General features: G+C 43.6%; 1 protein-coding gene across 2 annotated transcripts in view; it reads right to left on the bottom strand.

Moving 5' to 3' along the window:
- MON2 (MON2 regulator of endosome-to-Golgi trafficking) overlaps positions 1–27068 on the bottom strand; it is a 1009595-nt gene that overhangs the window by 472093 nt on the left and 510434 nt on the right. For both annotated transcript variants that reach the window (XM_078675668.1, XM_078675659.1), the window contains exon 12: positions 11993–12225. In XM_078675668.1, the coding sequence (XP_078531794.1) occupies positions 11993–12225 (233 nt within the window). The remainder of the gene's footprint in view (positions 1–11992; positions 12226–27068) is intronic.

Genomic DNA, 27068 nt, shown 5'->3' with positions numbered 1-27068 from the left:
TCCTCCTAGAAAACGACTTCAGAACTGTATACAAGTCCTTACACTCATGCAACTGGATGGTGGCAATTCCGTGCTCCATGGCCTTTATGGGACATCTTACGCAACGCAGATTATTTCATCCATGACCTGAAGAAATATGACCACATCATCCCACCTTCCTGATGGACCTCCACTGACTGCCTCTAGTGGTTCCTGCTACTTTCAAAGCAGGTTGTATCACTTACAACGCCTTCACGATCAGCACCCCACACCTATCAGGCTCACCGCTTCTGGTGCCTTTCGGCTAGCTTCACGCTATACAAATGACAGATACATAAATTCAGCATTACATTATTTTGTTTCCATTTTGAAATTTTAAACTGGCAATGTTCTTTGGCATGTTCTTCGTCATTATCCTTCTTCAATAAGGCATTTCATCAATTTGGATTGTGGATGTTCTTTTTCTTTATTATGCTTTCTTCATATTCGTAAAATTCCTTAAATTATATATTGAACTGTATCACAACACATATAACACCATATAGTATAATCTACCCACCACTTAGTATAATCTACCAGGCAATGAAGTCCTCATACTAAAGAAATGGATAAGAGATGGCTTGTCACTCAAATTAGATTTGAGATACAACCACAGCCTCATACTGAGCAAATAATTCTGTTGTGGCCTGAGACTATTATATCATACCCACATGGGTGGTAAGTCACAACAATCTTTTGAACTTACAACAAGAATCAAAACACAAAAGGAAAAAAAAAGTCTGCCGATGAATAAAGTATGAAATGTGATTTATCCTTGTAACAGCAGTATTCGGCAGGACACGACTCCTTGATATTACTAGCATGCAGAGCTGAGTCAAGAATAAAGGGAGAATGTGCGATGTAAACGAATAATGCTAGAGAGCATTTAGACAATTGGATGGTAAGCATTTGTTCCTATTTTATCTATCACTAAACCACATAAGGTGGCATTCCCTGAACAAGAACCTCTAATGGGACAAATGGAAGCACAAAGCCAGGGCAGAAAACATGCAAACACACTGTCATAACAAAAGGGGATTTAATGTATTATTTAAAGCTAAAAAACTATATGAGATTGAAAAGGAAATGGCAAAAATAAAGTTGCCCGAATATAAGCTATATTGCAGTATAAGGGTGTTAATTTAGCAGAACAGCTTTCTGGAGCAGCTCTATCAACTAAGCAGGTAAACACACTTTCATCACTCTTCAATTGTTTGGAGGCCACCTACAGCCTGTCTCCAAGATCTTCTTTGAATTCTCTGCATCAGGCACCTAAATCCACCACCACTTCTATGGTTTCTCTTAAATATTTCTCCCTCCTCCTTTTGTGTAGGTAAGCTTGTGCAAAATGTGTCTATTACCCGCATTGAATCATACTAAATGCAGTGCTTGAGGACATCACAGTATTTTCCTTGCCAAACAAAAACATAATATGGATCCTAACCCCAACTCCGACAAACAGCGCCCCAGGAAAGCCGCATGGTTCACCACACATCTCAAAGCAGCCTGACGCACCTGCAGACGCCTGGAGAAGAACTGGAGAAACACCAAGACACCCTAAAACCACACCACCTACACGGATCCCATGACGGACTACCACAACCAAATCAGAACCACCAAGAGGACTTTTACCCACACCAAAATCCTCGCCAATTCCAAGGAACTTGTCACTGTCATCCAGGAATTCACCAACCCCCGCAGTGAAGCCACAGACATCACCCCGTCCCAAGACCTCTGCAACAAGCTTGGAATCTACTTCCACCTCAAGATCAAAAAGCTCTACGACAACTTCATCGACCTTCAACCGGACACCACAGCCTGCCCACCCCCCAGACGCACCAGTCAGCCTACCAGCTCCACCTGGACACCAATCACAGCTGAATACACCACCTTAACCATGAAAGGCATACACTCAGGGCCCCCACCGACCCCTGCCCCCTCACATCTACCACAGAGCCGCCATCACACCTGAACTACAACGCACCATCAACAACACCCTCGAAACAGGCACTTTCCAGACGTCTGGAAACGCGCAGAAGTCAGGCCCCTGCTCAAGAAGCTGACAGTTGACCCCCACCATCCTCAAGAACTACCGGCCCATCTCGCTCCTCCCCTTCGCAGCCAAAGTCGCAGAGAAAACAGTAAACAGGGAACTGACACGATTTATCGTAAACAATGCCATCCTCAACCCATCCCAATCCGGATTCCGAAGCAACCACAGCACAGAGACCGCCCTACTCACCGCCACTGATGACATCTGCACCCTCCTGGACCAAGGCCACTCCGCAGCCCTCATCCTATTCGACATATCAGCAGCCTTCGACACCGTCTCCCACCTCACACTAATCGCCAGACTACACCACGCCGGCATACAAGAAACAGCCCTAAACTAGATCCGAACATTCCTTACTGGAAGAAGCCAAAAAATGAGACTGCCGCCATTCCTCCCCAATCCCACTGAAATCGCCTGCAGAGTCCCACAGGGATCATCACTAAGCCTGACCCTCTCAACATCTACAAGGCCCCCCTCGCCGCCATCATCCAACAACACAGCCTCAACATCGTCTCCTATGCCGACGACACCCAGCTCATCCTCTCCCGCACCAAAGACCCCGCCAAACAACTTCCAGAAAAGAATGCAGGAGGTCGCAGTCTGGATGAAAAACAGCTGCCTGAGGCTCAACGCAGATAAGACAGAAGTCCCTGTCCTCGGAACCACCCACTAAGCATGGGACAACATCTGGTGGCCGACCACCCTCGGAAGCCCACCGACCCCTTCGAACCACGCCACAAACCTCGGAATTGTACTCGACTCATCCCTCACCATGAACCAACAGATCAACGTCGTCACCTCTAGCTGCTTCAACACCCTCCGCATCCTCCACAAGACCTTCAAATGGATCCCCCAGGAACCAGCAGACTGGATTATGGAAAAGCTCTCTATGCTGGCATAAACAAGTACTTACTCCGAAAACTCCAGACGATACCCAACACTGCCGTCAGACTCGTCCTCAGCATCCCCCGGCCCGAACACATCAGCCAACACCAATGGTTGTGTGCAGATGCACTATATGGGCAGGGTTTGGTTAGATTACTCCTCCACTGATATTAACTTACACTAGACTGATACCCTTAACTCAATCCCTACCTGGCGACTTAGGGACGAGACAGTTCAGGATGAAGTGTTCGATTTCTAGGATTAGAGATACACTCACTGAATATATTGATACATGCTAGGGATTAACTTCAATCAAGGCAATTAAATGGAAGGTATTACAAGTCGTGGCTAGAGTACTAGCTATTAGTATAGTATGGCGGAGATGTCAACAACTGCAGCAGGAAGAGAAAATTGCTACATTTGAGAAGGGGTGGCCCAGGGGTGTCATATTACATCAACATAGTAATGGAATGAAAACAAATTGTGGGATTTATATTTTCTGGTAGGTAAATACACATGCATATCTTACTGCCAGAGGCTCCAGAGGGATGGAATAATTGAGGGATTTTTGATTTATTATTGGAAAGCAAAACTCATAAAGAAACTATATAACAGATAACAGATGTAAAAAGGGTGATCCAAAATACTCAGGGTGCTACTAATGTGTTTAAAAAATATCTCAGAAAACTTTACACACATCTGAGGACCTCAGAGCCAGAACACGTTTGGGACCATTAGGGAAGGGCTGATTTGCCAAAACTCCCCCAAGTAGAAACACCACTTTCTAAAAAGGAACTGGAGGTAGCGCTATCAGATATGCAAAGTGGTATTATCCTGGATATAATATGGGCGTCCATCTGAATTCTATCTAATAGCTGCCTCTCTACTTATCGAAAAATTACTAGAAGTTAATAATGAGGCTCTACAGATTGGTCAATTACCCAACTCAATTTGGGAAGAAAAGACAGTGGTAGTACCCAAACCTTATCATCCCAATGATTTTAAATCATAAGGAAACTTGTCTATGATAAACACAGATTTATAAATCCTTAGCAAGCCCAAAGCATTATGAAAAGCAAAAGTGATCCCATTGCTACTCGTCACAATGGTACGCTAGACTCGTCACAGGCACCAAATGCAACTGCCACATTTCCCCTGACCTTCAGGCCCTCAACTGGCTACCTTTTGAGGCCAGAATCCAGTTAAAAATCGCCTGTATGACACATAAGGCACTTCATCACAAAACCCTGAGAAACCTAGCGGATAAACTAGTACTATCAGAGGCAACAGATCTACCAGGATCTCTAACAACCTTCTACTGAAACTACAACGTTTCTCCAAGAAAAAAACATACAATCGCACCTTCTCAGGAATGGCCCCCAGGATATGGAACGCTCTACCCCAGGAAACAAGACTTAATCCTTCTGCGGCCTTTTTCAAAAAAGAAGTGAACTCGATTCTCATGTCCAAATTCCCTTGAACTTGTCTTATACACTACTGCAGCTATGTGCTAATCTTTAATTGTTCCCAGTACTGTATTCATATAATCCACTGTATTTATATTTATATGTGTTTATATGATATCACCTGTATTTGATCTGTAAAGCGCTCTGATACCCGCAAGGGTCTTGTTCGCGCTATACAAAACCGCCAACATAAATAAAATAAATTGTGCGTTATGATTATGTTTATGTTTTGATTCTGCGACTCAAGTTAAGTTTTCAAAAATTAGACAGCATGTTGATTGATTTTGTTATGGGCAAACCCCAATCCCAGAATCAAATTATCTAACCTTAAGCTTCCTTATCAAAAAGGAAGTTTAACTTACAACATTGTGAATGCTATTACGTGATATCACAACTCCAGCATTAACCTAAGTGGCTGGATCAAATACCTCACTGTGAACCGCTATTATTGATGGGCTACCACAGAGACAAACCACTGAACCATTTATTTATGTCAATAAAATAGAAACGCATGAGACTCCCCTATTTGGTCTCAATGACATCCAAAATCTAGAACAGGTAATAAAGCATGCTCCTTTTCTGGCAGAAAATGACATCTGGGGCCTTGTGATTTTTCTAATCTATGTCAGGAGTCCTGATTTGGTGGGGTGGAATGAGGGAGGTTACCAAACCATGCGAGATATACATACGACTGACAAGTTCTTGACCTTCAACAAGGCTAGAAACCCAATTCTATTTTAGGATTGGAGGCGAGGATTATGCCTTCTTTCTTAACTTTATTGATATAGCAGCGTTAAGGTATAACAAAAGACTACATTTCCCACGAACTACAGGGAAAAGTACATGGACACATGGATCAACCAATCCATGATCAGGAAACAGTGTCCAATCAGGGCAATCGAAGAACCACATAGTCCATTGTCAGTGTCCTCTCCTCCTCTTTCTTCGTTGCTACGCAGCCAGATAAGTGCGCTTCAGTTTCCTTAACTGTTTTGTGCTTTGTGCTGGTTATTTGGCTTATTTTAATGTTTATATGATTTACGCAAGAGCGCTGTGCGTTATGTACACTGCTGCTGCTGCATTGTATTTATGCTGACAAGGCGGTTTTATTTCCCTGCGCGAGCGCACTGCTTGTCAGTTTCCTCATTGTCAGTTTCCTCATTTTACATGCGCACCGGTTAGGGTTTTATTATAGTTTCTGTACGCTTCCCTGCGCTTGGTTGTTGTGTTTCCTCACGCCGCGGTGCACTCCTGGATTTGCCTTGAGGTCCTCCCGCCGCAAGGAGGCGCGGAAGGCTGCTGAAGACGTGTCGCGCCTGTGGAATCTCTTCTGGGGCTCGAGCGGCGCGCGCGCTTCAGTCAGGAGCCCTGGTCTGAGGAGAACGCCGGTTATGGTCTGGAGACGGCAGCGGCTCCGTGTTACAGGCGAGCTGTCTGTTTTTCTTGTTGAAAGTTCATGCTCGGTTCGCTCACAGGTAGTTTTGATTGGGAACTCGAGTCCGTATTACTGACAATCGACGCCTCTTTGAGGTCTCGTATTGGCCATTAGGCCTCACAGGGGACGCATCCCAGACTAGCATTGTCTCCCTGGCTGGGGATTTCTGTATTCTACTTATTTTTCTCTGACCAGTAGTTGTCCCCAGGGGCTAGAACCCCGAGAATTTCTTTTTTTTTTACAGCCACCCATCTTACAGCTGACACCCAGCGCTGAGGGTTTACCTTTGCATATATTGTGCCTATATTCATATATATATATATATATATATTTCTCCCTCCTTGCTTCCTACGCAATGGGGTTTTATGATGATTACCAAGAGGAGGGGGACCCTATGGCTGACATGCCTTGGGGTGGGTTTGGGGAGGGCAAGGGGGGGATGCCTTTTATGAGGCGGTTGACACTTCTATATACAAGCCGGTGGATCAAGCCATCTCCCCTTTAGAGGACAAGCTTTCTCGTCAGATAGAGCAGGCTTTCGAACATCTGGAGCGTAGAGTTGCGGGTCCCCCGCAAGCTCCATCCACATCGGCTCAGGACAATCTCGGTGCCCCACCATCTAAGCGACCCTGCGAACCTGGGATGGATGTGGACGCTTTTGAGCACCTAAAGAAGGCTTTCCTTGACAGCCAGCCGGTAGTGCCCGCGGAGAACCCCCGGCCTTTGACATCTGCACCCCCAACGACTCTACCAGGCCCTTCCGGTGACCCGGATTTTGTGCCCAGCCCTTCTCGACCCAGCTCTTCTCGACCCTGGCTACCGTCCCGCCCTTCCCAAGAACCACAGGCTAATCCCCCTGCGTCGGACATGCTCGATCCTAATGATAATGTGCATCCACGCTCGTCGGACTGGACCCCAGCTGAGAAGGTTGCTACGTATGTTGCGGAACACATCCGCCGCCCCTTGGAGAAAGAAGCCCGCAACTGCCTTCGGGCAGAGTGTCCCCGCCTGTCTCTTGAGGGGAAGGTTGCACTTACCCCAGAAATGTATCCCCGGATGTCGACATTCCTTCAGAAGTTTATAAGAGACCCCAAGAAGGGCATTGATAGATCCTGGAGGGCGTGCCAGGATAAGCTCCTGGACGCCCTCGGCCCTATCACTAAGATTCTTGACATGGCCAAGGAGGCCAAGGCGTCTTGTTCTATCATTTCCCCAGAAACCTTGTCTGGCTGGGCTTCTGATATCTTGATGGGTAAGGCCATCCTGTTTAAAAGGATGGCCCTCCCATGCTTATTGTATGTGCTCCAGAATACCCCTTAAGGATTTCAAAAACGTCTTTTGGATGATAGATAGTGAACTCCGTGGCCTGCTCTAGGCAGGGGAGGGGGGGGAGAGCCCAAGTATAGAGTTGCGCAAACTTCAAAGCGGGGTGTATGAGGGTGGGTTGGCAGATCCGGACATTAGATACTACTATCTGGCGTTCCAATTGATAAATATTAACGATTGGATTTTTGCTGCTACCACTGAGCCGGCATACAGAGTGGACTGGCATGCCATCGGCGGGGGTTACCCAACGGCGCACTATTAGAAGAGCTGCGTGAGACAGCTCCCAACATAGGCGCATACAGTGTTGCGAGCATGGCGTGAGGCCAAACAATTACTGGGTTGGTACAGCAAGATGATGGCTCAGACCCTGCTCTGGGACTGCGATGGGCTGAGGGAGGTGGGCAGCTTGCAGGGTTTCCGTAGATGGAGCATTATTGGGATTGATCTTTGAGATGTCTGGCGGAATGGGGCAATGATCTCTTTAGAGGACCTCAAAACTGAATAACAAATGGCGGACAGTGAGCTTTAGGTACCTACTGTTAGGATACGCCCTAAGATATCATGTACCGGAGGGGGAAAAATTGCCTGAATACTCACCACTGGAGGACCGGCTGCTCTTGGATCCAATGGTAGAGAAGGCCATCTATTTCACATACCGGAAACTCATAAATAACTCTCTGGACTTCCTAGGCCCCCTGAGGAAGGCATGGTAATCGGACGGGTGTTCTCCTGAAGGACGACGACTGGGCAGAGGCATTAAGCGCCCTAGAGAGATAGCCATATGGGCGCGCTTCCAACACATTCAACTTAGACTTTTGCATAGGTCGAATGCCTCCCGGACGCTTCATCATCGATGGGGGCACTGTGAGTCAAACAGGTGTGCCAGGGTGTGTGGGAAAAAAGGCTTGTTTTTCACATAATATGGGTGTGTCCCAATATTCAACAATACTTGGAGGGAGTTGTCAGAATTATGGCCGAAGCCACAAGTCTCCAGGTCCCGATGGAGGCGAGATGTCATATACTGGTGGTCACGGGGGAGGAGAGATGGCCCAAGCATGTGGGAACATGGCTCATGCTAGCCTCAGGAGTGGTGAACAGAAATATTGCGTGTGCATCGGGTGCGTCAGCCACCCGGTATACGAGACTGGGAGCACAACATGGATTGGTGCCAACAGGCGGAGAAGGTTATCTATCAAAGTAAAGGGTGCCCCAAAAAATGGGAAAAAATCTGGACCCATTGGGAGGAATATGGATGCCAGTAGACAATAGTTAGGAATGTACAGCGGCACGGGTGGGGTCGGGATACGAGCAGCGGGAGGTGGTCTTATGTGAAGTTCCTATATAAATAATGTATGGTCAGTTGGTAATCAACCTTCCTCCAATTCACCAAAATACTGTAACTCTGTGTATGTGAAGACTGTATTGGCGAAGTAAGCAATTGTTCAATAAAAAGAACATTTAAAAAAAAAAAAGACATGTGAAGACTGTATTGGTGAAGTAAGCAATTGTTCAATAAAAAGAACATAAAAAAAAAGAAATAGGACATGTGTACTTAAGTTTTGTATTTCCTGGCAATGAAAAACTCCTAAAGTAGTTTTCACTGTTATATGGCCTATCTCTTCCATTAACTATCTATCGCTGGATTACCTTATTATGTTTAGTAACTGCTAAATGTGGATTGGGAGAAGACAGAAATCTGCTGTTTACACTCATATGAATTGCAACTGTAAATCCTTTTTAATCGTAAAGTTGGATTATAAATCATAATTCATAAAAAACAAAAACTTTTAGAAAGCTGGCATTGTTCCAACCATTTGTGCCGTCTGACAGTGTCCTGCGTCACATGACTGTGAATGGCTCTGCTGTTGGGGTTTGTGTATTGCTTCTAGACAGTAACACAAAGGGGTCTTAGGTGTGGACCGGATGGGCCATCGAGACAGGATGGATTTCAGGAACTGTATCCAGCCTTGCAAAAGCATTTGCCAACTGCACACACAAAGGAAACTGACACCAGGCCTGCCCTGCCTTTTGTTAACCCCACACATTTTGAAGCCTTGAAAGGGGAGGAAGAACTTCTTTCCATAGCCAGATGTGGGGGTAGGACAGTGTATCCCCCCCTACACGAAGGCCGACACCAAGTACAGATATTAGACCTACAGAGCCACTCTTCAGAACACTCCGGGACCTGTGGAAGTTACAGAAGAAGGACTGTCCTTCTGCTGAAAATTTAATTGCTCTCTGAAAAGGAAGACCAGACCTGCTTAACTTCATACCAGGCTAACCCGGAGTGACTCCCAGGGTCAGTTAGCAGAACTCCAGGATGAGCTACAGGGAAACAAGATTCAGAGGCTTCCATGCAACTACCCAGCTGACCTGCTGAAACTGGACCTCTGGGATCTCTGCTTGCCTTTGCTGAATTATGTCCCTCATCCCCCAGAGTGTACTCCTCACGTAAAGGTGAAAATCCTAAAGTCTGGGCTCCTCGTTACCACAAAAGGGCCAGATTGTACCAAGACTAGCTGCCCGTGATGACCACCAACCAAGGCTCTAGTGAGACTTGGTCTTCGTGCTACAGCAACCGCCAGCAACTACTGGCAATGCAAGAGCAGTATTTCACACAACAACAATAACAGCATTGCGCTGACCACCAAAGCGAACCTACAGCAAAGGCTATCAGCAAAGCCGGACTGGTTCTTCATGGTACAGTGACAGCAGGTTGTGACGCCTGACCAGCTATTCACAATATAGCGACAACTATCAGTGATGCTCTACCTGCTTCTCACAGACTCCTCCACCGCAAATGGAACTCTTTACATCAGACTTAGAAGGTACCTCTTCAACTGGACTAACATGGTCTCTGTATCTGACCAGCACTCCATCGCAGTTGACCTGAACTTGTGACTATCTCCAGGTCTAGCATCACCAGATGACCATGAGTGGGTTGTATGCTGGAACAAAGCAGGGAAATACTCTACATGCCTTTAACACACATTTTTTACCACACATTTTTTTTAGAATCCATATGCTTTTACAACGTACACCTTTACCACACATTGTTTACATATATATATTTATTTTTATAAAAATAATGTATTACAGGTGGAGACCCCCACCCCACAACTTAAATGTGTGGTAAAGGCATAAGTTGTAAAAGCATTTGCGTTTTAAAAACCTCAATGTAAAGGCTGTTTCCCCAGGAGTGGTGCTCTGTGCTTTTAGGTGATATTTTCATTACAAACTTTAAAATTAAATAACCCTGGTTCTACTAATTGGATTTTTGACAGTCTGGTATCATTTTATTTATTAAAATGTACTATATTTTTCTAAATTGATTTGGGGATTTTTCTTGTGTAGTGTTCTCACTTTATTATGGTTTGTGTTTTTGCATAAATACTTTACACATTGACTCTAAATGAAGCCTGACAAGCTACCAGAGGGTGAAGCCCAGGTCAGTGAATCCACACAAGAATTGTTGTTTTTTTGCCAGAATGGGGCTTCCACCCCTCTCCACAAATAACACCAATTTCCTACAAGCAGAAAGGTATGGATGTAGGTAAAGCATACACTTAACATTGTCACCTACTGCTATGATCTAATCTCTCATGTTTTGGATGGTGGTATCCGTGCCATGCTAGCAGACAAAACCTAACTAGAAGTAATCCAGAAAGCAAGTGGCTCCAAGATCGACTGGGGCCTCAGAGAAGGGTTTATACACTGAAAATCAGCAGTGGAAATTCAAGGCATTGCATATGTCAGTGAATAGAGCAGGGTATTGTTTTTGGAAGGAGAATAAGATCTTGGTATTAATCTGATTCTTCTACGAGGGTAAAGTTGTTGAATGGTGATGAAGGTATGCATTGGGAGGAATGAAAAAGTGGAGGTAGATTTACTGTTTTTTTCTGAGTGTTGTGACTTTATTTGCAAAAAACGACATTCATTATGTTACTACAAAGATGTTTGGTGGAAGATCTAGTTGGTATATTAGACATTGGTGTAGCCAGTTCTCTATGCATTCTCAAATCAGTTCTCGGCTTCTTTGGAAAAACAGAACTTGGATATGAGCTTTTTTGTCTTTCATGAAGGCAGCCTTGATACTGCATGCAAGAGGCCTACAAAGTAGTCAGTCAGCTGAGGATTAATATTTGGCCAGTTTTATCTCCACAGCCCTGGTCCTGCATTTAGAAGAGAGAGGGTTTTCATTTAACCACTGTTGTCTTTTTGTCTATGTTCAAGGCTTTTCATGGAGAGAGCTTGTTTGGCACAAATGGTCTAGGTCGATCAACTTTAAGCATGACAAGGCATAATCATTTTTCATGAGATGGATAAAGTTGTGGTGGACTGTATTCTGGTGATCTTGGTTGCTTTCTATCATTATTATGTAGCTGCTATATTTATTTATGGTTACGCAGGTGCATTTGGAGGTATCTAATGACACTGCATATTTGAGGCCACAAGCTATTGTGCAGGGTAGGTTAGTAGGGTACATTCCGTGAGCATGTAGGCCGAAATCAGGATACAAGACTGACTCCATCTTGCTTAGACACATGAAACTATGCTATAGCACACATACATGCTTTAAGGTTTCATAAACCACATGTGCCACTCATGTGTTGCCTAATCACGTGTTTCAGCCATTAATCACACAATTGACGAATTTCAAATCACTTACTGATCCCTTTGTGCATTGTATACAGTTAGTCTCCAGAACAGTGTTTTATCCAAAGGTAAATTACATCCAGAAGCCCATCTGTATCTCTCATTCATCTTATAAATGTGATACCACATATATAGCAATATTTGTCCATTTACCTGGTTCCTTTTCAGTTTGGTCAGATCTTGACTGCAGATCCTGTTGATCTGAAGACTGCGTTTGTGACTGGGTTTCATCTGAAGAGGTTTGGCTGTCTGTTTCACACTGTACAATTTCCTCTTCAATCATAGCAGTAATACCCCTTACAAGGTCCAGCAAACAATGAAATGCCACTGACATAGCATATCCTTCAGGAATTGTGGGTGGTTCAACCTTGTCCAGCATTTCAAGACTGCAAGTTCAAAGCCAGTAGAAACTGTTACTATTTAAATATTCAACATAAATTAAAATAAAACAGACTGATGTTTTACTAAATCCATTTTGTGTTACTAAAGTGCACTTGATGAAAATAGCATTTGTATTGATCACTTAATAGGAACAGCTACCTGTCAAACTAATTATTTGGGCAAACAGGTCTAAAAAACAATGAAAAACAATCACCTCCAAAAAAATGAAATATCATAGACCCATTAGCACCATTTCACAACTGTTTACTTTCTGCGTGTGACCTTAATGAGATAAGTTTCCAGTGGGAGAACAGCATTTTTGCTTAGTACTTCTTGTAACAATCAGGACAGCATGTATTTTTGCATTTACCGTTTGCTCGGGTTTACTTGTGAAGGTCTTTATTGAAGGGGACTAGGCCAAGTAGTGTAGACTATACCCTGAATGACAGTAATTCAAAGTATAGTCACTAGGGCAATGTTTTGCATTAAAATGTATTTTGTCACGTAGAGAAAGAACATGAATTTCTTTTTGGAAAATGTAGGATAATGCCATCCAGCATATATTACACATACATCTCACTCTCTGCAAGGCATATATTTGTTAAGTATAGTGTTTTAGTGGAAAGTCTGTATGGTACTGAATGTGCTTTGTAAAGAAAGTTAGCCCTGAGTTCTGACTGTGACAGTTTATTATGCTTACTGCATGGTGCCTGCATGGATGGTCGGGTCATGTGTGAGCAGCGGTGAATGAAGCACTTCACTTTATCTGAATAAAGAAAGTATGGCTAAATATATGCAAGGCAAAGTGTGACGCATATTCTCGTGTACATTTGTCACCTATCCATTATGGTCTCTACCACTGCCTGATCAGTCAACGTCCCATGCAAGGAGATGAGGGGAAACGCATTTGCAGAACAAGGTGGGGAGCTGTGTTGTGGCTGTCATGGAGGCAAACAGCTTGATACCTTATTCTTCAGCACCACCAAGCAAGCTGCAGGGGTGGAGCACTGGGACTCTAATCATCACGATCTCTCCATCTGAATGTGGAACCTGAGAAGACCACAGGAGAACTGCTCAGTGGTTTAAAGGACAGACCCTAGATGAGAGCCAGTGAAGATATCCTAAGGGAAATACACACTATCTTACGTCTGTAGGGACCCAGATCCCTCTTTTTTCTAGAATATCATGAAAGATGTTACGTAAAAGAAACACAAAGGTAAGATAGGTTTTTTTCATAGACAGTGACCTATAAATCAGACATAAATATAACTGCCAGACTACAACCCTGTAGGTCCTACATGACTGGGACTAACCAGATATTGGAGGCATTAACTAGTATCAAGCTTAAAGTGACAGATAATAATCAATCGATGCCCGGGCTGCAAACTTGACACGTTGAGGGAATGGCCTTGGACAAATAGGAGAAAGAATTGGAATTTTAGCACTAGAGAAACAGCAGGGAGATAATGAACTTGCTGTCCCTGTAGTGAACCAGAATGTCGCTTCAGCACCACAGAAAAAAATTCACACATTTACAGAAAAGAGTTAATGAAAAATAGGGTGACAGCACACAAATGTAGTTATTGGGGAGCCTAGTGAGAGCAGAAGTAGATGAACACACGCACAAACAAATACACACGCACCCCCCCCAATTAGTTAGCAGAGCTATTATAAAGAGCCACTGAACCAGTCCAGATACAACCAGTCCAGAGCACTGACAGTGTAGCTCTGCCTTGCGCACAGTTTACTTTTCATCTGTAACCTATTTTAACTTGTGCACCTATTTTAACTTGTGATTTCTCTTTTAGTCGGGCGCTTTTCCATTTAACAGAACTGTTTTAAAAAGGTGTCTAAATTGTATGAATTTGAATTTGCTTGCACTTTTACTAGCCTACTTACTCGCCTTGTAAGGGATCCTGCTCCTCCCCTTGCAGGAACCATAGAGTATGAGCGGGACTCGCTCACCATACAGTTTTTGATAGAGGTTGGACCAGCTGCTCTGTCCTGACCAGACAGTGGGGGTAGGTATTAGCGGCGCTGACCGTACGCTATTCGGGTACCTGACCTATACGTGCAGGTCCGACTGGAGCAGACTGCGGGGCACCTTAGGATCCCACTTAGGGTCGCCTCAGTTCAGCAGGACCTATTGGCCTGCCCGTGTACGACCTCATGGAATAAGGTTGTACAAACACCTCTTTTTTTGTTTTTCACTGTGTAGTACGAAACACGTAGGTCCTGACGAATTGCCATTCTGGCAAGAAACATGTTGACCTGATCAGGGGGTTGTAGGTATCTTGCTTTGTACTCCCTTAGCATATATCTCCCCTCCCACCATTTTAATCAAGGGCGTCAGTCACGCCAATAAAGCTTATTGTGGACTGACCCACCTTTTTTAACTCACCGCTTTCCCACGACTACACTTTCTCTGACCCTCTTACTCGCATGCACCATATGGCTGGAACAAAAGATCTCCGATAAAGAGCCCCTTTACGGGTGCCCGTCAGACATTGCAGCGCCAGTCTGACGAGGAGCAGAACCCAAATGATGAAGCATGACATCTAGCTTGCTAGGTGTGTGAGGGTTTTAGTTCCAAAAAGGGAATTTCCCCTTCTTTTTCTTCATCTTTCACGCTTCTCACTCTCGCTCTTCCTCTGGGGAACTTTGTACCTTTCTTGTGCTACGAGGTTGGAAGTCGTACAAAAAGGGGTGGTGATGGACAGAGCATCTGAATCAATCAAACACTCACACCCAGTCAAGAGATCTGGGTTTAATCCATCACCGTTCTTTAGCCCACTCTGCCACCCCAGTTCAGACATGGCTATATGCAAATCAGTCTGACCCTGTTCCCTCATGGGAACAGTCCAGCCCAAACTGCCAAGCCATGTCTTCCCTGGACCGGAAACAAGCTTCCGAGGACCGGTTTCTGGCATTCCAGCCGTCTTCAGCCCGGCTTGCTTGAATCCAATGGCAAAGTGAGCAAGGGACTCACGTCTGAGCATACCCTGCCACACTTGTGGCGGCCAAAAGCTGTACAAAAAGGGTTGGAAGTCGGCAGTCTAGTTGTCGACTCAACCTCTCATTTAAATGATCCTTCTGGGGCATGCGCGCAGCGGATGCGGGCGCACCACAGGCGAGCCTGTCTGCGCATGTCCACGTCCAACTGGGACCAGGGGCCAGAAATTCTGGTCCATGTAACGCAGGTACGCACATATACTCTAGGAAGCAGCTGCTAGAAATTAGGCCTCAACCACATCAATCCTGAGCGCTCCAGATAGGAATAGACAACTCCCATGGTTCCCTGCATCACTTGCAGTTATAGGACAATTACTAACACTAGCTCGACAAGCCAAGTGCGGGTTAACACCGATAAAGAAGGTAGGACTGATAAATGCTCGCTCTATTGTAAAACATCTATTTGACATCAGAATCATGCTAGAGGAAGAGCCTTTAGACATATTGTTTGTGACTGAAATCTGGCTTAACACCAGTTCAGGCCCTGATATCCATCTTACCCTTCCAATCGGCTATCAGCTACAAAGGCAGGACCATACTGACAGAGTTGGGGGTGGCATTGCTATAATTTATAAAGATGTATACAAATGCACCCTTTCCAACTTTGCGCTTCCTGGTTGTGAAAGCGCCCAGTCCCACACATTTTCAGGAGTACTGACCTACAGGCCCCCAGGTGCTCGTAGCAGAATTTTAGAGGGACTACCTGATCAAATATCCAGTCTTACAATAGAGAGGACTTGACTGACAATTCTCTGTGATTTTATTCTTCATGTAGATAAGCACGACTCCAATCATATTAGACAGTTGCAAGGTGACATGGAAGCATTGCAGGTTACCCAACTTGTAACCCTACCTACCCACGAGAAAGGCCAAATTCTGGACCTTATTTTCTCTAATGACCCACAACTCAGTCTCTAAACCCTTGCCAGTACCTTGGTCTGACCATGGTTTAACCACATCTCTAGTTCAAAGTATTACTAAGAGGAGTTGGTCTAAAGTGGACCCTAAAACATGGCAAACCACCCTCAAGAAAAATTCCCATATTCTCTCAGGGAACCTAGACGAGAATAATACCTGTGCACCAAAAATAACTTTTAACAGCAAACCTCTCTCTAAAATCACCCCATGGTATAATGAGCAGCTCCATGCACTGAAAAAACAATGTAAAAAATTGGAGAGGTGCTGGAGGAAAAACTATGACCCCCCTCCCTCAAATCTGACTACAAGTTTTTAGTTTTTTAATCAATCAGATCATACCATAATGAAATGAAGACAGCCCAATCCAAATTCTATGGAGAAAAAATAGCCAAGGCAGCAAACTCTCATAAAGAATTGCTTAAGGTAGTAAAAACCTTGTCCAACCTGTAAAATAGTTAATTTCACCAGTAAATAAAGATGAATATCCAGTGTCAGGTTCAGGAGTAATTTATTCACCACATCCACAACAGCTCAAAGTCCTAACTGCCTCATACAACATTCTACATTCTCAGAACACACATTCTCAGAACGCTGGTCAACAAGAAATCTACATTCTAAGAGGAGACAACATGTTACCATGTTAGGCTAGACATTACACATCTCCCTTCTATACAATAATGATAAATGCAATTAAAAGAACTGGGAATAAAAGAAAATAAAAGCAAGAAAAACAAATTATACTTAACAGTGAGAGCAATGAAGAAGATTAAACATAATCTTTCATATAAACAGGTGGTCTGCGTAACCTCTGACTCCTCATATAAGGGAAAACAGAATTATTAGAATTAAACACAGGTAGCTTGAAAATGGGAGAAGATTCACACTCAGTATCAGATGCATGTTGAGTATCATTTCTTGACCTTATCACAACTACTCTACTTTTATTCCAGATCCTTCCATCTTGTGTCTTGATGGCATTGCCAAACACCTTGATAACAGGTCTGACATTTGTATACTTCGACCATGAACTCCTCCCAACAGGTGCTTTTATTTTAACTAAGTCACCTACTTTAACATCTTGTAAACGAACACATTTTCTTTTATCAAAATAAGCCTTTCTACAAGCTTGTTTTTCTAATTCCCTCTCCCTCCAACCACCAACATGATTATCAACAAAACCTTTGTTCAGATTCATCCAACCAGGACACCACATTGTGTTGGGTACCCTTCCTTTAAATAACTCAAACGGAGATTTGCCAGTGGTGGAGTGAGGTGAAGACCTGTAAGCCTCAATTCTTTCTCGAAGTGTCTCTTTCCAATTTAAACCATTGGCCCTAGCAAGCTGAATGCATTCTTTCAATGTTTTATTGACCCTCTCAACTGCACCGTTGGTTTCTGGGTGATACAAAGAGGAGCGTTTATGCAAAATGCCACATTTAGTAAGATAGGCATCAAACAGTGCCGAACAAAACTGTGGGCCATTGTCTGATAAAATACTGTTTGGGAAACTTTCTCTCATAAAAATCTCAGACAAGAATTTAATGATGGACTCAGAGGTAATCTCACTGACAGCACTCACTTCAATCCAACGAGAATACAGGTCAATTAAGACTATTAGATAAGGAGTGTCTGAAACTCCAGTGAGAGGACCTAAAATGTCAATAGCCAATTCATCCCAAGGATGATTGGGTAACGTCCTACAAACCATAGGCATTTGTCTAGTTTTCAGGATTTTGTCACTCGAGCAACACTCTATACAATCTCTGACCATTCGTTCAATCTCCAAATCCATCCCCGGCCACGAAAACTGAGTGCGTAACATTTCTTTGGTCTTTACTATACCCAGATGCCCAGAATGTGCATGTAATAACAATTTTTTTTTTAAAGTAAGAGGAGGAATGAGTCTCAAACCTCGTGTAAGTAGACCATCAGTTATTGATAATTCATGCGAAACCAGTGACCATGGTTTATCCAAACGTTTATTATTCTTAAGTGAGACCATGACCTTACTTAGCTCCTCATCTTTTAGTACCTCTTCTTTCCATTCATCTTGCCCCACAACACCCTCAGTGACCTCACAAACATCAAGAAACTCATCTTCATGTACCATTACCTCCTCACTGTAAGGATCACTCCTTTTTACTAGCCTAGAAAAACAATCTGCTGCCTTATTTGAAACACCAGGTAAATATTGTACCTCAAAATCATATTCCTGTAAAGATATTATCCATCTCCTAATTCTAGAAGAAATCGAATCTAATCCTTTCTTACAAAAAACTTCTTTCAAGGGTTTGTGGTCGGACTTAACAATGAATTTTGTACCCCAAACTAAATTCTTAAATTTTTTAAGAGCCCAAAAAATAGCTAACGACTCTTTTTCAATTACTGAATAATTAAGCTCCGGACCACGAAGACATCTTGAAGCACAAGCAATAAGAGAGTCACTACCACCTTTGTTTTGTACTAGAACAGCTCCCAGACCTTTGTCACTAGCATCAGTATATACTATTGTCGGTAAACCAGGAACAAAAGCCTGAAGACAGGGAGCTTGCCTCAACTCTTTCTTGATCTCATCAAATTCTCTTTTACAGTCATTTGACCACTCAAATGCTACATTTTTTGCAGTGAGCCTCCTCATATTCTGTGTCTTGTCTGCAAAATGTAAAATGAATTTTCCATAGAACTCAACCATGCCAAGAAAAGACAATAATTCATCTCTGTTTACAGGTTCTACCATGTTATCAATTGAAGTGACCAACTCCAACTTAGGAAAAACGCCTTCACTCCTAATACAGTGACCCAGATAATTCACTTCTTCTAATCCAAACTTGCACTTCTCTTTCTTAAGAGATATACCAGCTTCTGACAATCTTTTCAACACATCACACACCCGTTCATTGTGTTCTCGTAAGTTGACACCATAAATCAATAAATCATCCTGATAGCATTTTACACCTAGGAGACCTCTTATTATAGGAGTCATGATTCGTTGAAAGACAGAAGCTGCCGAGATTAACCCGAAAGGCATCCTTTTAAATTTAAAAGTACCCATAGGGGTAATAAATGCGGTCAGATCTTGGCAAGTAGTATCTAGTTCCACTTGATGGTAAGCGGAGGCTAGATCTAAAGTGGTAAAATACCTTGCCCCCTCTAATGTCCCCACAATCTCATCAATGTTTGGTAAGGGAAACCTGTCAACAATCACTTCCTTATTAAGTGCCCTTAAATCAATGCACAGACGAATCTCTCCTGTGGGCTTCTTGGCTATAACAACAGGGGCCAACCATTCTGTAGCCTCTACCGGTTCTATTATATTATTATCAATCAACTTCTCAATCTCTTTTTGTACTTTACTTTGCTCTGCTAAGGGAATCCTTCTTACTTTTGCTACTACAGGTATAGCATTTTTTTTAAATTTAATACAGTGCTTGTAGCCCTTTAAACATCCTAATTGTTCTTTAAACACGTTTGGAAATTTTCCTGCAAACATTTCAGACAAGTTTTCTACCTCTTGTATCTGTACTTGAGGCGAAGCATTAGGATCAAATTTTACTCCTAAATCTCGCTGGTCTCTCCAACTAATCAAGGCATCCCCAAAATTAGTAACATAAATTTTTCCAGGTATGATGCGACTTCCCAACTCAAGAGTAGTCCTGAAATAACCTAATATTTTGATAGGTTTTTTCCCATAACCTAAAGATATTATGTCGCTTTTGAAGAGTTTGACCTTCTCCCCAAAAGTCTTACGCAATAATTCTTCATCTATCATAGTGATCTGGGAACATGAATCAAATTTAAACTCAATCATGGCATTATCAACTTTTACCAAGTGTGAGGGATGTTCCAGAGAACCACTATTGACCTGGAAAGTCACAGTCTTCACCTGTGGTTGAGACCATCTTTTATATACATTATCTCTCTTACTACTTTTGGTCCTGCAACATTTTGAGAAATGACCTCTCCTACCACAATTGTTACAGGTAGATTTCAATGCAGGACAGTTTGGAGAGTTCGCTAAATGCCCATTATTTCCGCATCTAAAACATGAAAATTTACTAGAAACATTAAAATTCGGATTGAAATTATTTGTTCCATTTTCATTTTTTTCACTAGAGGATTTCTCTTCCTTCTTCACTTGACAGACAACTTCCTCAACCTTAGGTTCAGATTTTTTTTCAGGTTCATTAATTTTTTCTTTTTCCTCCTTTAACTCATCTACACATTTTGTCATGTGCTCAACTTGTTTTGCTATAACAAGAACTTCTTCCAACGGAGGTTCATCTTTTAGCCATAGTTCCTTACGAATATTGTCATGAGCACATTTTAATACAAATTCATCTCTTATTCTCTCATCCAAATTCTGTCCAAATTTGCATGATGAGGCTAATTTCCTTAGTGCAGAGACATATTCCTCAACTGATTCATCTTTCTTTTGTCCTCTTAAACCGAAATGATACCTTTCCATTATCGTGCTTAACCTCGGAAGATAATGTCGATCTAACTGCTCAATTGCTACTTCGTACTCATTTAAATTCCTTTGCTCAGACGCAGTAAGTTCGGGTAAATGCTCTAGCACATCTTGACCTTCTCCTCCCAGACAGTGTAGTAGTAAGGAATGCTTTCTTTCTGCACTTAAGTTTGTGCCACATACTCTTGCATAGTTCGCAAAAATGTTCTTCCACTTTTGCCATTTTACATTTGGCTCACCTGGACTTGTTAAAAAGAATGCAGGTTGTGTTACATTCTGCATATTTTTTTTTTAAATAAAGTCCAAAAAAAAAAAAACCTATGTTGACGTGTTATAATGTGTAGATTTAAATGTTCTTTGTATTTCAATAACAATGCTACTGCTATTTATTTGTGGTATAACAGCAGAGCTATTTAGTAAAAGAATTAATAAGATTAATTGCTGGTGTCTCAATTCAATAGTTCCCACACAGCACTCTCAAAAAGTCTCTTTGATAAGAGTTTTAACCTTGTAAAACTTCTATTGCATTTGACAATGCTTTTTTTTAAGTAATCTGTTTCTGAGAAGTGTTCACACAAATAGAATCTTCAAACGTCATAAAGCCCTTTGTTTATATGACGTGTATCTCAGTCTCTGTATTGCGTGAGGGATTTCTTTCAAAACGAGGCTGAGGTTTTACTCATAGTAAAGCTATGCGTCACTGACACGCACAGCCATTTCGTTGCGCGAGAGGGTAAACAGTCGGCGCGAGAGAATGCGCTTCATTTAAACGGAATAACAGCGCACAACTATTATGACCCTTTCCTTTCAGACTTCTTTTTTTTTTTTTTATAGTAATTCCAGTCCCTCTCCTCTAATTAACCTCCCGCTGTACCCCTCACCGTACAAGCCTTCATGGAGATTTATGCGATCGGCCACTGGGAAGACTACGCTTCCTTCAATGTCCGTTCTGCCGCTGGAGAGGTGTCAGGGTCGGCTGTGTGTTGAGGCGAAGAGGTAGGATCGTCGCCAATGTAAAATAGTTAATTTCACCAGTAAATAAAGATGAATATCCAGTGTCAGGTTCAGGAGTAATTTATTCACCCCATCCACAACAGCTCAAAGTCCTAACTGCCTCATACAACATTCTACATTCTCAGAACACACATTCTCAGAACGCTGGTCAACAAGAAATCTACATTCTAAGAGGAGACAACATGTTACCATGTTAGGCTAGACATTACACAACCCACACAAAAAAACAAATGCCCGTCTAACTCCATCACAAGATGCAATGACATTGCAGCCTATCTCTCTATTGAGGTGACAGAACTATATGATCAATTCCCAAAAAACAGGGAACCTACCACCGCTAAAACGTTTAAATCGCCCTCTACCGCTTCCCTGGCCTATTTTCCCAGATTAGAGGAAGAGAAGGATCGACAATTTATCAGGCCAATCAATTTGGGCTCTCCTTTGGACCCAGTGTCCCCTCGTCTTCTATTGGACGCGCTGGATATTCTTTCACCCTCGGTGACTGAACTTCTCAATCTCTCCCTAGATTCAACGCTAGTTCCAAAAACCTGGAAACATACTATCATCAAGATACTCCAAAAGAAAGCTAACCTTAATCCAACAATTTTGTATAATCTCTGTCCCCTTTCCCTTTTACCATACCTGGGTAAACTCCTGGAAAAGCATGTTAATCACTCTCTGTCTAACTTCTTGGAGTCTAATGATATTTTCCATCCTACCAAAATGGGCTTTCGGGCCACATACAGCACTGAGTCAGCCTTACTGACAGTTACTGAAGAGCTAAAATCTACAGTTAATGAGGGTCGGTCTGCCGCCATCCTCCTGCTAGATCTCAGTGCCTCGTTTGACACTGTGGATCATACTATTCTAAAAGTGAGATTAGGGGAAGTGAGAATTCAGGGAAAAGTCTTGGAGTGGCTCGCCTCCTTCCTGGATAATAGATCTTTCCAGGTGATGCAAGGGGCCTGCGACTCAGAGTACCTCCCTACCACATGTGGCGTTGCACAGGGTTCGTCCCTCAGTCCGCCTTGTTTAATGTTTATGCAAGTCAGTTGGATCATATGCCGATAACACCCAGCTAGTGGTGGCCTTTTCTAATGGCTCTGAATCTAGCAATAACCAACTACCTAACTGTCTGGAGAGAGTGGTGAGGTGGATGTCCAACAGCTGTTTGAAGCTGAAAGGGGGAAAACTGAGCTCTTGCTGCACAGAGATCCAGGCATCCACTCACCTCTGATACATTGGCCCTAATGTATGGGAGATCCTCCCATCGGCAAATTCCCTAAAAAAACCTTGGAATTTGGCTGGATGACTCCCTAACACTGCATTGTCAATCCAGGAAACTCAGGCATATGTTTTTCCCTGCTCAAAATGTTTAGGAAAATCAATGATGTAATCCCTGAGGAAAATGGTGATACAATCCCTCCTCATCTTACGTTTGGACTATGGAAATTCCCTCTATCTGGGTTCACCGAAGTATGTCACTAGGAATCTCCAAGTGGCACAGAATGCGGCTGCCAGACTTGTGCTAAAGAACCCCAACCGCATCTCTGCTAGGGAAGCACTTAAACAGCTCCACTGGCTACCTATAGAGGTTAGAGTTAAGTTCAAACTCTGCATAGCTCGTAAAGCTATTACCAACTCAGGACCCGAAGAACTGAGGAACCTGATACCCAGATACATCCCTTCCAGACATCTCAGATTCTCCCAGCAAGAGCTCCTTAAGACTACCAGAGTTAAAGGAGCCAGATGGGGAGGCAGATCTTTCGCCCATCTAATACCCAAGCTGTGGAATGACCTCCCACTGGAAATTTAAGCTGCCCGAAATGAATTAGCTTTCAGGAGAAATGTGAAAACCTGGCTTTTCCCACAGTAATTAGGCGTTGGCTCAGCTCGTCGCTGTCGGAATTCTTTTAGCACTGGGAAGCCCTTAGGCAGCCATGCGCTCTATAAATCCAATAAATAGAACATTACTGTTCTGGACTGGTATAATACCGTTCAAGCCAAATAACTAAAAGCAGCTCCTGGCATATTTTCGCTCCCAGAGAAGCATAGCTTTGACCAGAAACAGGAGGGCACACAAGGTTAATATCAGACACTTGTAAATTGGTAGTGCCATATAAATTATGCAAATCACAAGCTAGGATTTCTGGGTAGATTCCAGGTGTTAAAGAGCTGCTGTATTTATGGATTGCATCTACAACACTAACAACTCTCTACATCTACTTACCACCAATGTCTATTTTTCTAGCAGATTGTGTAAGCATTGTATTAGCACAGTGCGTTTCACACTGAATTAGGAAAGTGCCTTTTGGCATTTTTGGAGCAAAGTTTTTAAGCCCACAACTAGATAGCATATCCCTGCAGACCGGAAAAATGACAACGACCTTTAATCATTGCAGGCACAATATTAAAGTTATGGATTGGTAAAATACCACCCAAGCCAACATGGAATAAGTAAAAGCAGCACCTGACGTGTTTTGCTCTTATCACAGCTTGTGAGAAAAGCAAAATATTTTGTCAAAATCTACTATTGTGGAACTCATTACTTTTTGTTTGTTTGTAATACTTGCTTTGCCAATGTTGGTGAATGCCACATCGAAGTACTCATCATTTCTGTAGGATAGCAACATGTAATAAATAGAATGAAAATTGCTTGCTTTTTATTTAAAGTCTTAAATAATAGAGCGAATACTAAAAAAGAATGCAATTTTTTCAGTTTCATTAATGCTGTCAAATTTTATTTCGATAAATTACATTCTTTTCATTGGGATAAAATATACAACTGATAATATGTCTCATGACTCCATTTACAGTTCAAGAATTTATACAAGCAGGGGAGTGGTCAAGATGGCAACTGAGTTCTACGCTCCTTGAGCGAGAACCGCTCCGGCCCACTGTAAATCATGCAAAATCCTTGCCACCACCGCTGTTGCCAAGCAGAATCTTGTGCCCGGGCTTCACGGAGGCATGGGCAGAACTTATTTGGTGCAGAGAACCAGCTCCCGCCGCATGTGACTAGTGTTGGGCCATGATGCTGAAGACTGCAACAAGGATGAAGCCTGGAGACGAGTGAAGCCAGAAGGTGGTGGCCTGGGAGATCAACTGTGGATCCGAGTGCGGTCGGTGTCTGGGCCTCTCTCTCTGCCCCCTCCCTTGCTGTCCTTGGGGCCCTGCCTAAACGCGTGGTGGTTGACTGCGATTGCCAGTCCTGGAACATGCTCTGAGTCACTGCTTCAGCCCCTATGAGCTCACGCGAAAGCCCTATTGTGCTGGGATACACCAGGTGGAGTGCTTGTGTTGGGGTGAATGGCTAAAGACAAGGAACCTAAACACCCTTGTCAGGGGAGAATGGACCGTTACACAAAGGTAGTGACCCCCCCTTCCATCGGAAGTCGCTCCCCAACCTATGACGGATAATGATGCAGTTATCCTGGCGATACATTCCTCCCAGGAGGCCCGGGAGGGGAAGAGTAGGTGAAGTACGTTCAGAGGTCTCACTTCTGTGTCAAGATCTCAGAACTGGAAGATACGATTGCAGGTCTCAGCAAGGAGATAATGGAGGCCCTGGACACTACTACACATATGGTATTGAACCCGCCCTCTAAAAATGTGATAGCACGTTTCTCAGACTTTCAGGATCTGGCCACAAGCCTTACTGAACTGTGTAGATTGGGGAGGTGCACCACGAGAACTCTAAAATCCTCATATTCCCCGATCACACCAGAGAGGTCCAGAAGCAGTGGCTCATTGGGGCGCACATAGAAAACTCGGAGAATATGAACAAGACTTTGTCCTAGTAAAGAACCAATGTTTACAGGGACAGTTGGCTCAGTTGGTATTTACTGAGTTTGTGGGGCTGAGATAGTGGGAGAGGGTGGTGGGCTACAGACCTCTCAGTTTTCCCTGTCGAATAGTTCTAGTTAAGTTATGGGGCGTACACTCACAGGAGTCCTCATAGGGTGGGAGGATCACTTAGATCAGTGTTTTTTTGGTTCGGGGGTTGGGGGGGGGGCGGATTCAGACATGTTAGCCGTTTAATGGTCTGGCTCAGGAACACATGCACCACATTACCCAGCTGTTGGAGCCATGGCTGCTACACCTTCCTTGAAACAGCATGGGCCTGCAGAAGAGCCTCATTACAAACGCCAACATTTGACACTAAAGCTTTCATGGTTTTTCCTGGAACGTCAATGGGATAGGAGACAAAGTTAAGAGGGGATTGTTGGCTCAAAATATTAAGAGGCTGTAATAAGACCTGGTGCTCCTGCAGGAAACCCATCTTCAGGGGACGCAGCACAGATTCCTGGGAAGGGGCGCCTACACTGCTCTGGCTTATGCAGGCTATACCTCGGGTTCTGGAAAGTGGCCATTCTAGTAAAAAAGAACCCTTCTTTACAGGTGGTGAAAAGGTGGCTAAATCCTTCTGGCAGATATGTGGGGGTGCAGGGGATATGGGGACAGACAGATGTTACTTTGCTTAGTGAAAATACACCATCCTGGTTACAGGCCCCCACAACGACAAACCTATCCGAAATTCTGTTGGAGGCAAATTACTCTGAAAACATTCTTGGAGGAGACATGGCATTAGAGCTGGATCGGACCTAGACATTAACGCATCGGACTTGTGAGACCAGAAGGTGGCCAGAGGGCTATGAGTGGACTCCGAGCTCTACTTTCAAGAAAATTAAGGCTCAGTTAAGTCTCCGGTGTTACTGTGAGAAGCATACAAGATGGTCCACCGGGACAGCACCCAAAACCTGATTGCGCAAAAGAGGAGGAGGGTGGTGGGAACCCTGGAGCAGCTTGACCACAAACTTCTGGAGCTCGAGGGGGACCTGGGTGCGGAGATAGAATCCCCTAGGCTTAGACAGTTAGAACTTTTGAGAGCTGAATATAGTGATCTGGCACAAGATGGGACAAGGAAACAGAAGCTGGCTACACTCCATAGGTTGTATGATACTAGTGATGAAGCCGGGAAGCTCCAAGCATGTCTGGGCAGGGAGGAAGCAGAGGCCAGATGGGTGTCACAGGTTGTGGGGCTGGGGGGAGATCGTTTTGATACAGACGACTCCAATGTAAAAGACTTTGCCCATTATTACGAGGAATTCAATAAAGCTCAGCCCCTTCACAATGCAACACTCATTGCTTGGCGTCTGTCGCAACTCCTGTGTCAGACACAGAGGCACGCAATAATGTTGGCAGAGGTCCAGGGCGTGAAGGTGAAGCTAAAGTCCAACAAGACGCCAGGTCCCAAAGGTCTTCCTGCAGAATTTTTCAAGTAATATATAGGGTTACTTGGGTCCCATATATTGAACATGTTCTAAGGGGCTGGTCAGCAGGGCATTCCGCCACTGGATCTGCAGCAGGCAGTCACAGTGGTGACACATAAGGATAGTAAGCCCAAAAACCACTGTGACTATATCGTGCGATCTC

Source organism: Lissotriton helveticus, chromosome 1_1 (genome assembly GCF_964261635.1).
Source record: "Lissotriton helveticus chromosome 1_1, aLisHel1.1, whole genome shotgun sequence".
Lineage (NCBI taxonomy): Eukaryota > Metazoa > Chordata > Amphibia > Caudata > Salamandridae > Lissotriton > Lissotriton helveticus.
Note: the sequence above shows the minus strand (reverse complement) of the source record. Positions and strands in the feature narration are given on the sequence as shown.